Below are 15,305 nucleotides of genomic sequence, written 5' to 3' on the forward strand. Positions count from 1 at the left end.
TGCATTAAAGAAGAGTTCCATGAATCAATAGATTAAAACTAAATTGCAACTTAAATTGGATGTATATGATAAAATTAGGTCTAATACTAAAGAAAATCGTGAGGAATATAGAAAGTGTACTGGGGAGGTTAAAAAAGAGTCTTTTAATATTTTAAAAGCTGTTACACCTTTCCATGATTTGAATGATTGTGTAAGCTGCTGTTGCAATTTATGATTTCATCTGAATTTGGTAGGTTTCAGCTTGGAATTATTTATTTTCGGTATTATAACTGCAGGAACATATTAATTTAAAAGTGTTTGATAAAATTTTCCACTTTCAGTAAGCTAACACATATAACCCACTTTAAAGCCAGCTTGGCTTCATGATAATTCAGACCTTTAAATAAGGATGGTAAGATACGAATTCTACAATAAATGTTTGTTACAGTTAACACTAATGAATTTACTTCATAAAATGCAAACTGTTGACTTGTTCCTTCAGCAATAATCAACTAGAAGTGGCTGCCTACTCACCTACTGTGCCAGTCGTAAATCTGGTGAATGTTTCCAAAAACTATCTTCTCTTTTCCTTTCATGTCATCAAGAACACCTTTCTCTTCTAATTTTTTCATGAAACCCTAAAATATCAGAAATGTGCAAAAAGTGACACCATCAAAACTTAGAAGCTCCTGCAGCATATGCCAAGTCAGCAAGTTACATTTTTCACTTTCTTACTAAGTACTTGAAGGATTCCATATCAAGCATTCTACCTTTGTGCAGTCCATAAGAAGATGCGTATGTGTTATTTAAGCAAAGAACTAGGTTAGATGTCAAGAGGTTCTTATTTTTGTTGAGGGTCATTGCCCTTTGGAACACGTTGCTAGCTCAAGCAGTGAGTGTAGATTCGCTTCTAGCATTCAAAAGGGAGCTGGACAAATTTCTGTCTGAGGCCGGTATCAGTGCATACAGAAGATAGGTGGGGTGTGCTTCATGGTCTCCTGGAACTCGCTTTTATTGCCAATGGGGTTGGAGAGAATTTTCCAAGAATAACAGTTTTTTAAAAATCTGTTTTTGTGCCTCTCCCAAGAGATTAATTGGATGCTGGTTAGTGGGAAGCATTGGGGAGTCATGATGCTTAGTTGCAACATGACTGTATGGGACAAGCTGGTTGGACCTGATCATCTTTCCTGACCATCAGTTCCATATACTCATAATAATGAACTCTTACTCTTTTGTTAAAAAAGCATATCTTACTTAATACTAAGTAAACACAAAGGTTGCTTCACAGTTTGGACTTATAATTTAACCTCCATTGAAAACCATGCAGTTGCAATAATTGAATTGATCAGCACAAGACAACAATCATCAAAGCATAATTATAATCACAGAAAGATAACAAAATTACATGTAATGTAGTCTTTAAAGGCTCAAAGGGTAAGTGCATATGATACTGAGACATGCAGAGCAGAAAGAACTCAACTTTGTTTTCTGGTAGATGCTGAGTTAACTGATCTCAGCCAGTGTGGCAATCACTGAAACTGATTGGGGGATTGGAAGGGGGACAGACGGTATATAATAATTACAAGATAAATATTTAAATACAATTACATTGTGCTTCAATGCAACCAATAGAAAACTTTGCCTACCTTGAAGGGGCTATTTTTAATTATAAAATTAAAGCATTAATCCTTAGACCTCCAATAGGTTCCGAGAAATGGCCTTCTTGTTGGGACAGTTAGATTTTAAATTTGCAGCCCCAACATCATGGTATTGAAGTGAACACCAATATTACAGTAATTCAGCTACCTTAGCTTTATTACTGTAATATTGCATCTTAACTACTAAATGAACTTCAGACAGAGACCTAAAAAATTAAAAACAATTTCTTTCTGCTGGTCCTGTCTTCCATTTTTCTCATATTTTCCCTTATATTCTCTGCAATTTATTCTTCTAACAATCTTTAATATTGCTTTTCCTCCATCAATCTATTATCTTTTATTTAATATTTTAAAAAAATTAATACCTCATTTATTCTGTCTCCCTGCTCCCACCATCCATTTCAGAAGTTGGAGGGGAAATGGTACTTTGATTAACTAAAAACTTGCTCTGAAGGTGGTTTTTTCAGCCAGTAGAATGGGAAAGATGCAAAGGACTGCATTACCGATATGAGATGGTTAATCTTTGATGAGGAAAAAGGGTTAAGAGGCTAAATTACTTTATAACTATTTTAACTGAAATATATTCTCAAATTAAATCAAATCTAAACTTTTGATTTTTTTAAAACTGCATTTCAGTAAAACACATCAAATGCAGATAATTCACATTGCATCACTCCAATGTGAAAACAAATTTGAACTTTCCTTTATTTTGCTGTAGTATATTTCCACAAATAGCGGGCACCCTCTGGTACCTTGTTCAAGTAGCCAATCTTCATGTATGAGCTTAGATGTTCAGGGGCTAATTTTCACTTTGGGTAATTATGTAAAACGGACGATATTGTTTCATCTATCTCTTGTGCAGCTCTCCCGATTTCCATTTCCATTGACTTCAGTGGGCGGCTGAATCAATATCACCTGTTTTACACTATCACCTGAAGTCAAAATTACGCCACCCCCCGCCGAGTGTCATTAGCCTTTTTTACTATGTAGGCATAATACACCAGCCCAGTCCTGTCCTCACCCAATGATGACATATGCACACATCTAACAGGAGCTGGTGATTAGCAATCAGGAACAGGGAAATCTGGCCAATTTACCACCCCCAACACCATAACTGCTGTTCTAGGCGAGACCAGCTCATTAATAGAGTCATAGGGGGTGATTTTCTCAATGGGGAGCTTTTGGAGGCGGGACTCCCACTTGTCAGGTTTTAGTCCCGCCTCCGTCAGCTTCTGGCCAACCCACGCTATTTTCTCTTGATTGACCTTGTAGGCCAATTAAGGGAAAGCCGGTTACAGAGAACGTCAATGTATGACGTTTCATCAGTCTCTGTACTTCGATGAGGTCTTGAATTTCAAAACCTCTTTTGCAGAAATGAGATGGTTGTTGCATTGGAGAATGCAAGGGCCATCTGTCATTTCTGCCGCGGAGGTGTGAGGCTCTCTGCATACCCACCGATTGAAGCCTGCAGGAAGAAACAAAGGTAAGTACACTTTTTCTAACACTTTGCACTTACTTCAGATACTCACCTCTCCACACTTGCACCCATCACTCACCTCCACAGTACACTTTTGGACCCCTCCGACCCCCGCAGACCCCCTACTCGCCTCGGTGACCTGGTGGGGTTCGGAGCCTTCGGGAAGCCTGCACTTGTGAGGGCAAAAAGGGGATAATCCTATTTTCTGCCTGTTAACTACCTGCTAACAGGCAGTTAAGTGGATATAATCCCTTCCTGCCTCCAAGGAGACGGGGCCCGGCGCAGGACGGCTACCCGCCTCCTGGCAAGATGGCACGGAGGCGGGTTGGGCACCCGCCCCCAAATTCTGCCATTTTCCCGGCAGTCTCGCCTCCAAACCCGTCTCCCCAGGGCTGGCAAGATCGCGCCCATAGAGTCATAATGGCACAGAAGGAGGCCATTCGGCCCATCGAGTCCATGCCGGCTCTCTGTAAAGCAATCCAGTCAGTCCCATTCCTCCGTTCTATCACTGTAGCCCTGCAAGTTTATTTCCCTCAAGTATCTATCCAGTCTCCCCTTGAAAACATTGAGGGCTGGATTTTGTCATTGGGGCGGGCTGGGGTCATGTCATCCGCTTTTCGTGGTATCCACCCGATTCCAAATTGATATGGGACATTGATGTGATTTTCACATAATTGGGCAATTCAGTTCCAGCGTGTGGGAACCCATGGCCCAATTAGTTTTTTCAGTCTGAAACTCGCCTCCGATGACATCATCATATCTGCTGCATTTAAGGTCTGCAAGCCTTGCTTCTTTTGCAGACTGCCAACCTTTTGGCCTTTGCTGTGAGAGGGACCTGGAGGCAGAATGAGCAGCGGGAGACCTAAGTCTGCTCCCAGATTTGAAGACATCGCCTTGCAAGCTTTGGTGGAGGGAGCAAGAGCTGGTAAGGAGGTGCTCTTCCCTTCTTCAGGGAGGAAGAAGCCTCCCCAGCAGATAAAGGCTGTGTGGATCCAGGTGGCCCAGGAGGTCACCTTGTTGTCGATGATCCGCAGAACCTAGCTTCAGTGCAGAAAGAGGTTTCATAACCTTCTGCGCACTGGAAAAGTGAGTATGACTTTGCCATCACCCTCAATCTGACCCCCATTGCCTCTCCTCACGAGCACTCAGCTTTAGCAACCTCTTCTTCCACATCCCACTTGACACTGACATCCCTGCACCCTTACCCATTCCCTCTCTCTCTATGGTCACATTCACCTAACTATTCGACTATGCAGCCCTCACACTCCCTATCACTGTGATGTTATGAAAACAGCTTACAAAACACAGGGAGGGCCCTTGGTCTTGCCAACTCACTCCATCTTTGTCTCCTTCTAAGCATCTATGCTATGGATTCTCTACACTCACTCCTTCATTCTCACTCAAATTCCACTTGTCTCTCTCATTGCAGGAAAAGAGAGCTCACAATAGGAGGGAAAGAATGAGGACAGGAGGAGGGCCACCCTCAGTAGCCCACCTCACCCCTTGGGAGGAGGCGGTCCTGGAGATTGTGGGACTTGAGGACGATGCGCAAGTGGGGGGATGGACAGATGGGTGCATCAGAGAAAGCTGGTGACAGAATAGTTTTTCATCTCTCTCATTGACATTGCGTGAGTCGCTGATAATGATTCTGAAGCTCTAACAGATGGACTTATGATCATCTGCAATATGCAATGTGCATGTAACCTTGGCCTCACATCTCTGACTCTTTCCTTTACTCCCCCACAGGACCATCGCAAGCACCCGTCCACACTATCCAGGAGGAACAGCCTGAGCCTCCAGACTCCTCAGAGGAAGCTGCAACCTCTGAGGACGCAGCATCAGCAGAATTCAGCCAACCCAGCACCAGCGCAGACACTCGCACCTTGGCGGGACCATTGCGAGATAGAGTAGTGTTGTCAACTGGTGTATCACAGCTCACAAGTGGGCATCAGCAGATTGTGGAGACAAGGACAGCAGTGGAGAGTTCTAGTCAGAGGACGCAGGGCTCTCCCAGCTCGGCTCAGCTGCATGTCGACCCTCTGCCTCTGGGTCTATCCAGAAGAACAGCGGTGCTGGAACTCCAGGAACAGGTGCAGGAGTCTCTGGCAGGTTTTGTCTCCAGGGTCGCTGCGAGTGTGGAGCGAATGGAGGTGTCCATCGCGAACATGAGCAGAGCCTTTATGGAGTCACTGGCGCATGAACGCAGCACCACGGAAAGGATGGCAACCTCCGTGGAAAGGATGGCTACAGTAGACAAGAGGATGGCTATGGCCATGGAGGAGCTAAGTCGCCAGAGTGTAGAAAACATGGTGAGTGTTCAGAATAGACTGACATCTCTGGAGGAGCGATGGTCAGCTACTGAACAGAGAAACCAGATCTTCATGGAAGTCCTTCTGAGTAGGACTGCCAGTACAGATACGGGTCCCCATGGCCCCCCTGATGTGCAGCAAGGTGCTCTCAAGCCACTTGCAAGCGCTGAGGCAGACCTGACCCATGAGAGGGATGTTGGTGGCAGAGAACAAGGAAGTGGGCGCTCCTCTCCAAGCGCTCACACTTCCATGCCACTGCCAAGTCCTCGGTCAGAGCCCCACCAGTGTCCACACCCAACTGAGATCGGCATCTCAACCCCTGCACAGCCGCAGGAACAGCAGACTGTTGCCGAGCCCTCACAGGTTCGCAACCCCAGAAGACGCCCGCCAAAGGTGTCGAGACAGGAGCAGTAAGAAAGTGAGCAAGGGGCCTCCACATCTGCTGAAGCCACAGGGGAAGCACCACGTAGGAGCACACGTAAGAGAAAGATACTGCACAAATAGTCACAAGGGTAGTCATTTGGGTGAAATGTTGTGTTTATTTTTAAAATGCCATCAGTTGTGTGATAATAATAATAACTTCCGGGAAGTTATGTCATCACTTCCTGTGAACTGTGAACTATGAACTATGAACTGTGTACATACCTCACTTCCTGTCGGACTGGTATAAATACTGGTCTGTTCAGTATTGTAAGAGGCTTCTACCAGAGGCATGGTAAAGACCTCTCTTGTATATAGTGTGTTTATAAGTTACTTAAAGCTTACTTTAAAGTTACTTGATGGTAAGACTCCTTTTTCTTACATCAAGTTGGTTATTGTAAATAAAAATTCTGATGGCAACTGTTGCAGTTGTGGCGTGTGTCATTTCTCTAATGGGACTTCCACATTGAGGGCTTAGGATTACTTGCAATTGTCAGTATGGTGGTCAGAGTGCTAGGAATCCGCTGGTTCTTGGCCATTGTCGATGCTCTGGTAAGAAGCTGCGAGGCAAAAGTACTTGATTGGTTAGGCTAAGCTAATCTGGCTAAGATGAGTGCATTCCTTGCATCCCGGGCAACAATGTTCTCGCGTACTGCTGCCGCTGGTTGATGGGCCTCTGCAAGATGTTCGTTTTTGCACTCCTCCTCCTCCTCATCTGAGGAGGATCGATGAGGAGCCACTTGGTCCTCAGGAATCTGCAAGCCACGACGCTGTGCCATGTTGTGAAGTGCACAGCAAACCACGACGATTCTGGAGACCCTGGCTGTTGAGTACTGCAGGGCTCCACCTGATCTATCCAGGCATCTGAAGCGCATCTTCAGCAAACCGCTGGTTTGCTCGATTATGGATCTGGTGAAAATGTGGCTGTAGTTGTAGCTCTCCTCAGCTTCGTTGGATGGGCTCCTCAACGGCGTCATTAGCCACGTCTTCAAGGGATAGCCCTTGTCTCCAAGTAGCCATCCGTGAAGTTGGTCTGGCGGACTGAAGAGCGGAGACACATTAGACTGGCGCAGTATGAAGGAGTCATGGCAACTGCCAGGGTACTTGGCACAAACATGCAAAATTTCCTTCTTGTGTTCACACACCAGCTGAACGTTAAGGGAGTGGAAGCCCTTGCGGTTGACAAAAATACCTGGATTACGATGGGGTGCTTTAAGGGCCACGTGTGCAGTTAACGATGCCCTGCACCCTTGGAAAGCCTGCCAGATTAGCTAATCCAACCGCACGCGTCGTGACACTTGCTTGATCCTTGGAGAAATGGATGTGATTGTGCGCGATGGCAAAGAGGGCATCGGTTACCTGCTTGATGCAAGTGTGTGCGGCCGCCTGGGAGAGGCTGCTGACGTCTGCTGCTGATCCCTGGAATGAGCCTGAAGCAAAAAAGTTGAGTGCGGTGGTGACTTTGACGGCCACTGGTAAGGGGTGTTCACCTGCTCCTCTGGGCTCCAGGTCTTGCTGCACCATTGCGCAGATGTCACCCACTACCTCTCGCGAAAGTCAGAGCCGCCTTTGGCACTGCTGCTCACTCATGTTGAGGTAGCTGATCCTCTGTCTGTAGACCCTGTTTGGGGGTTATCTCCTGCGCCGATGGCCTTCCATGGGCTGGCGCCTTCTGGCCTGTGCAGCTTAGGTGGATGAGCAGCAGCTTGGCGCTCCTGTTGTTGCTGCTGCTGTTGGTGCTGCTGCTGTTCATGGTTCTGCTGCTGCCGCAGCTGGTCTTTGTCCTCATCTGATGTCCAGGAGGAAAGGAAATAAATGGTTCCCATGCTTCTGGTAGATGCCTCAGTTGAGGAAGCACTCAGTCAAGGTGCCGAGAGGGGTTTCCCAGGATGTCACACTGGAGATGAGTGTCAGGTTCCAAACTTCCACAGCTATGGTTATGCCTGCTAAAAGTTCCCCCAGACCTGAGACAACAAAGTCCTGCCACCTGCAAATGATGACTGATCAAATCTCCTATTTAATGGTGGAGCTGCAGCTGATAGTCAGCAATCCAATTGTGCTCCCGCCAGGTTTCACCGTTGTGTTTCAGAGGAGATGTGAATCATGTGGGAAATGTGTTAAAATCAGAAAGGCCTCTCAAAATGGGATTATAGAGGCAATTTAGTGGTTGTTAAAGGCCGGAGACGGGATCAGAAACCACGCATTTGGGAAAATTGCATGGAGGCGGGATGGAGGCGGGGTCGGGCCCACCTGCCACTTTTTGCAATTTTAACACCCACACACTTCCATTCCCGCCTCCTCAGGCCTGGCAAAACCCAGCCCTGAGTGACTCCGCTTCCACCACTTCCGTCGGCAGCGAGTTCCAGGTACAGACCAGGGACTGAACTTGGGGCCTTCTACTCTTCAATACTTAGTATTATACCAGACTTTGCCCACTCAATCATTGTGAAACAAAATGAACTCTTTTAGTAGTCAAAGAGGGGAAAATTGGCTCGCGCCCCCTTTGGGGCGATAACTTCGCCGGGGCGTTACTTTTAGCGCCCAAAATTCAATGGTAGCGCCCCAAGCAGGTGGCGGGAGGCGCAAAGCAACCGAATTTTCCCCCCAAAATGTTTATTCTTCTCCATAAATAAACTCTATTCAACCACGATCAATTATGTTCAGGGTTACTTGCCACAAAAGTCTTTTGTACTGGATAAATGACATGACTGTAATCCTTCCTATTTATCTAGTCAGATCAAATTTTATTGCCTTAAACAGTTCAGTGACAACGTGCTTCATTGCTTATGTATTTGAGATTATACAGAAACAATTATATAAATTTATTCAGGAACATTTCCTCCATATTTTAACATTTTGTATTTTCTAAATATTCCATTTACTGTAGTATATGAATTAAAATACAGTAAATATGATCAAATCAGCAATGATTTAATTAAATTCTACATTAAACGGTATTGCGGTTTTTCAGTATACTTTCTACTAAATACGGCCAACACATTGCTATAAATAACGATACTAAAGTACACTAAGCAAGTGTCTGTTAGTCACCTGCAATAAAACAAGTTTAAAGACAGCCTAGTTGTGTTGCAAGACAGAAACTACATTTGACTAATTTGAAAAGGGGAGCGTGGATATCAGACAATGATTAGCTTTAATAGGTGTACTAAAAGTTTAAAGGTCAACCTCGATTGTATGCTTGTTTAAATAAGTTATGAAAGACAGCCTATGCAATTGCCACCATGATACCAAATTGGCCCAGTGCAGTCTTCTTTAAAACAAGAGTACTCTTTACAGTGAATATTACTAAGCTCACTGGTATACTTGTTAGATCAAATTCATCTTACCTCTACCACAACTCCCAAGTCTTTCACATAATCCTTCTCTGTTTGAACAAGCTCATTTAGGACATACCTGTAATAAGATGAAAGGATTGTATATGGATGTGTTAAGAATTCTGTTTACACAGTGCCCTTCTGTTAAGTTGGTTATGTTCAACAGCAACCATCTACAAAACTCTGAACATAAGAACATAAGAATTAGGAGCAGGAGTAGGCCATATGGCCCCTCGAGCCTGCTCCCCCATTCAGTAAGATCATGGTTGATCTTCAACCTCAATGCCACTTTCCTGCCTGATTCATACCTAGATGATTTGAAACAAATTACTACCTGGTCTTAATAAAAAATAAAAGAATTAGGGAAATTTTAAAAACATTTCATTCAGAAAGTCAAGCATGTGGCAGAGATTGGAGTAAAAACAAAACAAAAGAAGTGCTGGAAATGACAGCAGGTCTCTCAGTGTCTGAAAAGAAAAAAAAATGGGTCAACATTTTGGGTTGAGGCCCTTTGCTTTGTTTTCAGATTTCCAACATTTACAGTTTTTGTTTTATCTCCAGAGGAATTACAGAACAATTTAATTGAAGGCTTCAGAGGACATCAAAAACATCATAAGCTATGAGACTGGTGCATCTGAACCAGGATTGGTTTTCTGTTTTATAATTCATCAAAAGGCACATGGTATTTATCAGAGTTGATACTGACTTTTTCTACACATAATAGGTTTTCCATTGATGGTGACTGATTCTTTTGATGTTAAGTTTGTCTGTTCCTTTGAAGATAAATTTAGCATGACTTCAGACTTCACAGCTTGAGTTTGTATAGTATTACCTGACTGTGTTGGAAAGAAAGTTGTGGAAAATTCACCATCCACTGCAGATTACGGTACAGTTGATTTTACCAAGGCAGTGCCATCAGAAATTGAGTGTCGTGTCACATCAGCAGGATTACATCATGGATTCAAATCAACTACTTCAATCCCACTTGCATAAAAATTAAATTATCAACATTCTTGAGGAATTTGCTCATTTTATCCTAGGCCAACCGATGCTTTTTAATCGGAAGACCTCCATGGCAGTTAATCTCTCAATTCATATTTGTGCAAACTCTGCCAAAAGTAGGATACTGATTTCAAGTAGAATTTAGTCTTCCAATGCAAGTCTAGGAACTAATATTAACACAGTGTTAACAGCAGGTTTACAGAAGCTGATGTGTAAAACTGATCCATTCAGTTATATTAGGACTCGGTCTATTGGGTGACAATAGTAGAATCCTATCAAAACAATCAGGCCAGTTAAACATTACCTGTATATGAAAGACATAACAAGCAGCATACCTAGCTATATTATGGCATTCTTTTTTGCAAATAATGTTGTGTTGTTGGTAGAATCACTTGCGGGTTCTAGTGTGTTTTACTCACCATATTAAGCAATGGTGGGATATGATGGTGGTTGCTTACATTGCTCAGGAGAGGATCTAAAAAGTATTGATTAAAAAATTCAAAGGACATCTGTCCTAATTGTTGATTCATTTCAGCACATGGAGACCTGATCAATGCTTACTTGAGCCTCTGGGATTTCACGGAGAAGGGGTGAAGAGTGGTTTGCTCTTCTTCATCGTTCTTCAATGACAGTAAACTTCCAATGCAGGTTAAATTTGTGCTTTACAACACATGTTCTCCTCATGACTCAAAATAGGGCTTCCTCCGGCCCAAGTAAACATCAGGGCATCACTCCCTCAGTACTGCATTAAAGTGTCAGCCTAGATTTTGTGCTTAAGTATTGGGAGTGGGACCTGAAACCACAACCTTCTGACTCAGAGGCAATTGTGCTACCACTGAGCCACAGCTGACACCTTAAACCTTGAAAGGATCTGAAGGATAGACTTTTACTGATTTCCAATATCCTCTTAGTTCTGTTTTTAAAAATATATTTATTTTCTGTTAGTTCCATTGATACTTCCAAGCCAAGCACACTTTGCTAAGCAAGAGACTTTGGTAACCTGCTACAAATCTCGGCTAATAATTGAGAATAACATAGAAGTATAGCTTGGATCATAGGCAACTTTAGGCATCTTAAAACCTGCAGGTGTGGGGTGTCCCAGGCTACCAGCAAATGCAGCATGCAAGTCTTAACATTTGAATCTTCAAATATACAAAACAATGCATCAAGAAAAATACTGATATAGAAACACAGGGATAATTATTCCAGACACACTCAAACTTGTCAGCAAATAATATGGATACAAAATATATACAATAATAGGCCGCCAGAGAGCGAATTTACTGGAAAGAATATGTTAAAAGCCAATTAAAGGGAAAATAACAGTAAAGTATAATTTGTATGATACATTAGTTATATTGCTATCAGTATTGGAATACTACATTTAAAGTCTGTATTGTAAACAAGTTTTTTAAAATGCCATCTACTATTACAGCCACATCAACAATAAGTGCTGCGGAACAGAGGGACTTGGGGGTACAGGTTTCCAGAACATTAAAGGCAGTACCCTTTCCCCGTAGCCTTGCAATTTTTTCCCCCTCAGGCACTTATCCAATTCCCTTTTGAAAGCCACGATTGAGTCTGCCTCCACCACCACACTTTCAGGCAGTTCATTCCAGAACCTAACCACTCGCTGGTTTTTCCTCATGTCACCTTTGGTTCTTTTGCCAATCACCTTGAATCTGTGTCCTCTGGTTCCCGACCCTTCCACCAAAGGGAACAGTTTCTCTCTATCTACTCTGTCTAGACCCCTCATGATTTTGAATACCTCTATCAAATATTCTCTCAACCTTCTCTGTTCCAAGGAGAACAACCCCAGCTTCTCCAATCTATCCACGTAACTGAAGCCCCTCATCCGTGGAAACATTCTTGTAAATCTTTTCTGCACCCTCTCTAAGGCCTTCACATCCTTCCTAAAGTGCGGTGCCCAGAATTGGACACAATACTCCAGTTGAGGCCGAACCAGTGTTTTATAAAGGTTCATCATAACTTCCTTGCTTTTGTACTCTATGGGCTGGATTTTCCTAAGCCCCTGGAGTCAGGTTGGAGGCGTGCGGGCGATAAAAATCGGAGATCCGGGGGTCCCGACCCCATCCCGCCTCCATGTCAATTTCATAGGAGTCAGGTTCCCGACAAGTGCTGGAACCCGACTCCCAGAGGCGGGAAGGGATTAAAGGCATTAAACTGCCTGTTAACAGGTAGTTAACAGGTAGTTTTTTGCCTATTCGCGATTTTTATTGCAGGTTTGTGGGCTTCCCGACAGCTCCAAACCACGAAAAGTTTTCGAGGCGGGACGTGGGTCTGAGGTCTTGGAGGGGTCGAGATGCCCAGTGTTCAGGTGAGTGAGGGGTGCAGGAGTGCAAAGGTAAGTGTTTTGCAAGTGTTTAAATAAGTTTAACTTACTTTTACTTACCTTTTACAGGAGTCCTGCATTCCGGTGTCGGGAGTCGGCTGCAAGAACCACAGAAGCTCCGATTTATTAAAAAAAAAAAAATCAGCTTCTTTGTTTCTACATCAAAATGATTTTAAAGTTATCCTGAGAAAGGACTGAGGCTGAATTAGCAGTTTTTCAGTGCTTGACAGCTTCAAACAGCTGTTAAACACTGATATTTCATGTGCCAAAAGCTTTTGACAGATGAAATGTCAATCTCTGACGTCACCTGTTGCCGGGTGGCCCTTAATTGGCCTGCTGAGCCCACAGGGCGGGCTCAACAAGGTCAATCAGAGGAAAATCCAGTGGGTTGGCCACATCTCCATGGAGGCGGGACAACAAGCCCGAATGTGGGTTTCCCACCTCCAACCCGCCCCCGTAGCAAAATCCAGCCCTATGCCTCTATTTATGAAGCCCAGTATCCCGTATGCTTTTTTAACTGCTTTTAAAACCTGCCCTGCCACCTTCAACAATTTGTGCACATATACCCCCAGGTCTCTCTGCTCATGCACCCCCTTTATAATTATACCCTTCAGTTTATATTGCCTCTCCTCGTTCTTCCTACCAAAATGTATCACTTCGCACTTTTTGGCATTAAATTTCATCTACCACGTGTCTGCCCATTTTACCAGCCTGTCTATGTCTTCTTGAAGTCTATCACTATCCTCCTCACTGTTCACTATACCTCCAAGTTTAGTGTCATCTGCAAATTGTGCCCTATACTCACAAGTCCAAGTCATTAATATATATCAAGAAAAGCAGTGGTCCTAGTACCGACTCTTGGGGAACACCACTGTACAGGAAACTCTTTTTTTATCCGGCACCGACGGGACCGGCGTGGTGCCGGTTTATCAAAAAGTCCGGATTACAGAGAGTTATAGTTAAAAGTTACGAGAGCTCTGTGCACAGCAACAAATCCAGGCTTCCCTGTTGCTTAGTAACAAGTGCAAGAAGCCCGGCCACAGACCAAGCATCCCTGTTGCTTAGCAACAAGTTCAGGAACCCCTGATTACACAGCCAAGAATCAAGAAATGGCCACTAATATGAAGAAAAACTTAACTGAACCTACTCCTGAATTTTGCTGGTTAATCGAGATTTCCAGTTGTTTGGGTGCCGGTAAATCGAGAGTTTCCTGTATACCTTCTTCCAGTCTGAAAAACAACCGTTCACCACTACCCTCTGTTTCCTGTCACATAGCCAATTTCGTATCCATGCTGCCACTGTCCCTTTTATTCCATGGGCTTCAACTTTGCTGGTAAGCCTATTACCTGGCACTTTATCAAATGCCTTTTGGAAGTCCATATACACCACATCAACCACATTGCCCTCATTAACCCTCTCTGTTACCTCATCAAAAAACTCGATCAAGTTAGTTAAACACGATTTGCCTTTAACAAATTCATGCTGGCTTTCCTTAATTAATCGACATTTGTCCAAGTGACTGTTAACTTTGTCCCTGATTATCATTTCCAAAAGCTTCCTCACTACCGAGGTTAAACTGACTGGCCTGTAGTTGCTGGGTTTATTCTTACACCCTTTTTTGAACAGGGGTGTAACATTTGCAATTCTCCAGTCCTCTGGCACCACCCCTGTATCCAAGGAGGATTGGAAGATTATGGTGAGTACCTCCGCAATTTCCTTCTTAACCTCCCTCAGCATCCTAGGATGCATCCCATCTGGTCCTGGTGACTTATCAACTTTAAGGTCAGACAGTCTTTCTAGTACCTCCTCTTTATAAATTTTTATCTCATCTAGTAACTCCACTACCTTCTCTTTCACTATGACTTTGGCAGCATCGAAGACAGATGCAAAGTACTCACTTAGTACCTCAGCCTTGCCCTGTTTCCATGCGTAGGTCTCCTTTTTGGTCCCTAATCGGCCCCACCCCTCCTCTTACTACCGTTTATTATTTGTATGCCTATAGAAGACTTCTGAATTCCCTTTTATGTTAGCTGCCAATCTATTCTCATACTCTCTCTTTGCCCCTCATTTTCTTTTTCACTTCCCCTCTGAACGTTCTATATTCAACCTGATTCTCACTTGTATTCTCAACCTGACATCTGTCATACGCGTCCTTTTTCTGCTTCATCTTACTCTCTATCTCTTTCATCATCCAGGGAGCTCTGGTTTTAGTTGCCCTATATTTCCCCCTCATGGGAATGTACCTCGACTGTACCCAAATCATCTCCTCTTTTAAGGCAGCCCATTGTTCGATTACAATTTTGCCTGCCAATCTTTGATTCCAATTTACCCAGGCTAGATCCGTTCTCAACCCACTGAAATTTGCCTTCCTCCAATTAAGTATTTTTACTCTAGATTGCTCCCTGTGCTTTTTCATAGCTAATCTAATCCTTATGATACTCAGGCCTAGAAATTAGGTATAGCCCCGCTTGAGGCGCTAGAACTGGCGGTGCGCAAAGTTTATAGCCAGACGAAACTTATCGCTGCCTGGCGAGATATTGGGTTGCATCGCCCCCAAAGGGGATTGAGGCGCTAATTCAGCCGTTGCACGGTGCTCCTAAGGTGCAAAAGTTTAGGCGCTACTCAATATCGATGCGGACGGGCGCAGCGCAGGTGATCTCAATTACGGGAAACCACGAGACTTCCAGGCGCCGGCCGGCTCTTAAAGGGGTGGGTCAGTCAGCCTGAGCTGCCACACCCAACGCCCTGTAGGCCTCAGAATCAGCGCTCGCC

General features: G+C 44.0%; 1 protein-coding gene across 9 annotated transcripts in view; it reads right to left on the reverse strand.

Moving 5' to 3' along the window:
• The window catches only part of kalrna (kalirin RhoGEF kinase a), a 1,017,450-nt gene that overhangs the window by 146,253 nt on the left and 855,892 nt on the right, over nucleotides 1-15,305 (reverse strand). For all 9 annotated transcript variants that reach the window (XM_085986273.1, XM_085986275.1, XM_085986274.1 and 6 more), the window contains 2 exons: nucleotides 9,191-9,257; nucleotides 514-617 (listed from right to left, as the gene is read on the reverse strand). In XM_085986273.1, coding sequence (XP_085842399.1) covers nucleotides 514-617; nucleotides 9,191-9,257 — 171 coding nt within the window. The remainder of the gene's footprint in view (nucleotides 1-513; nucleotides 618-9,190; nucleotides 9,258-15,305) is intronic.

Source organism: Somniosus microcephalus, chromosome 4, assembly GCF_052327205.1.
Source record: "Somniosus microcephalus isolate GS21.2 chromosome 4, FLI_Smic_1.0, whole genome shotgun sequence".
Taxonomy (NCBI): domain Eukaryota; kingdom Metazoa; phylum Chordata; class Chondrichthyes; order Squaliformes; family Somniosidae; genus Somniosus; species Somniosus microcephalus.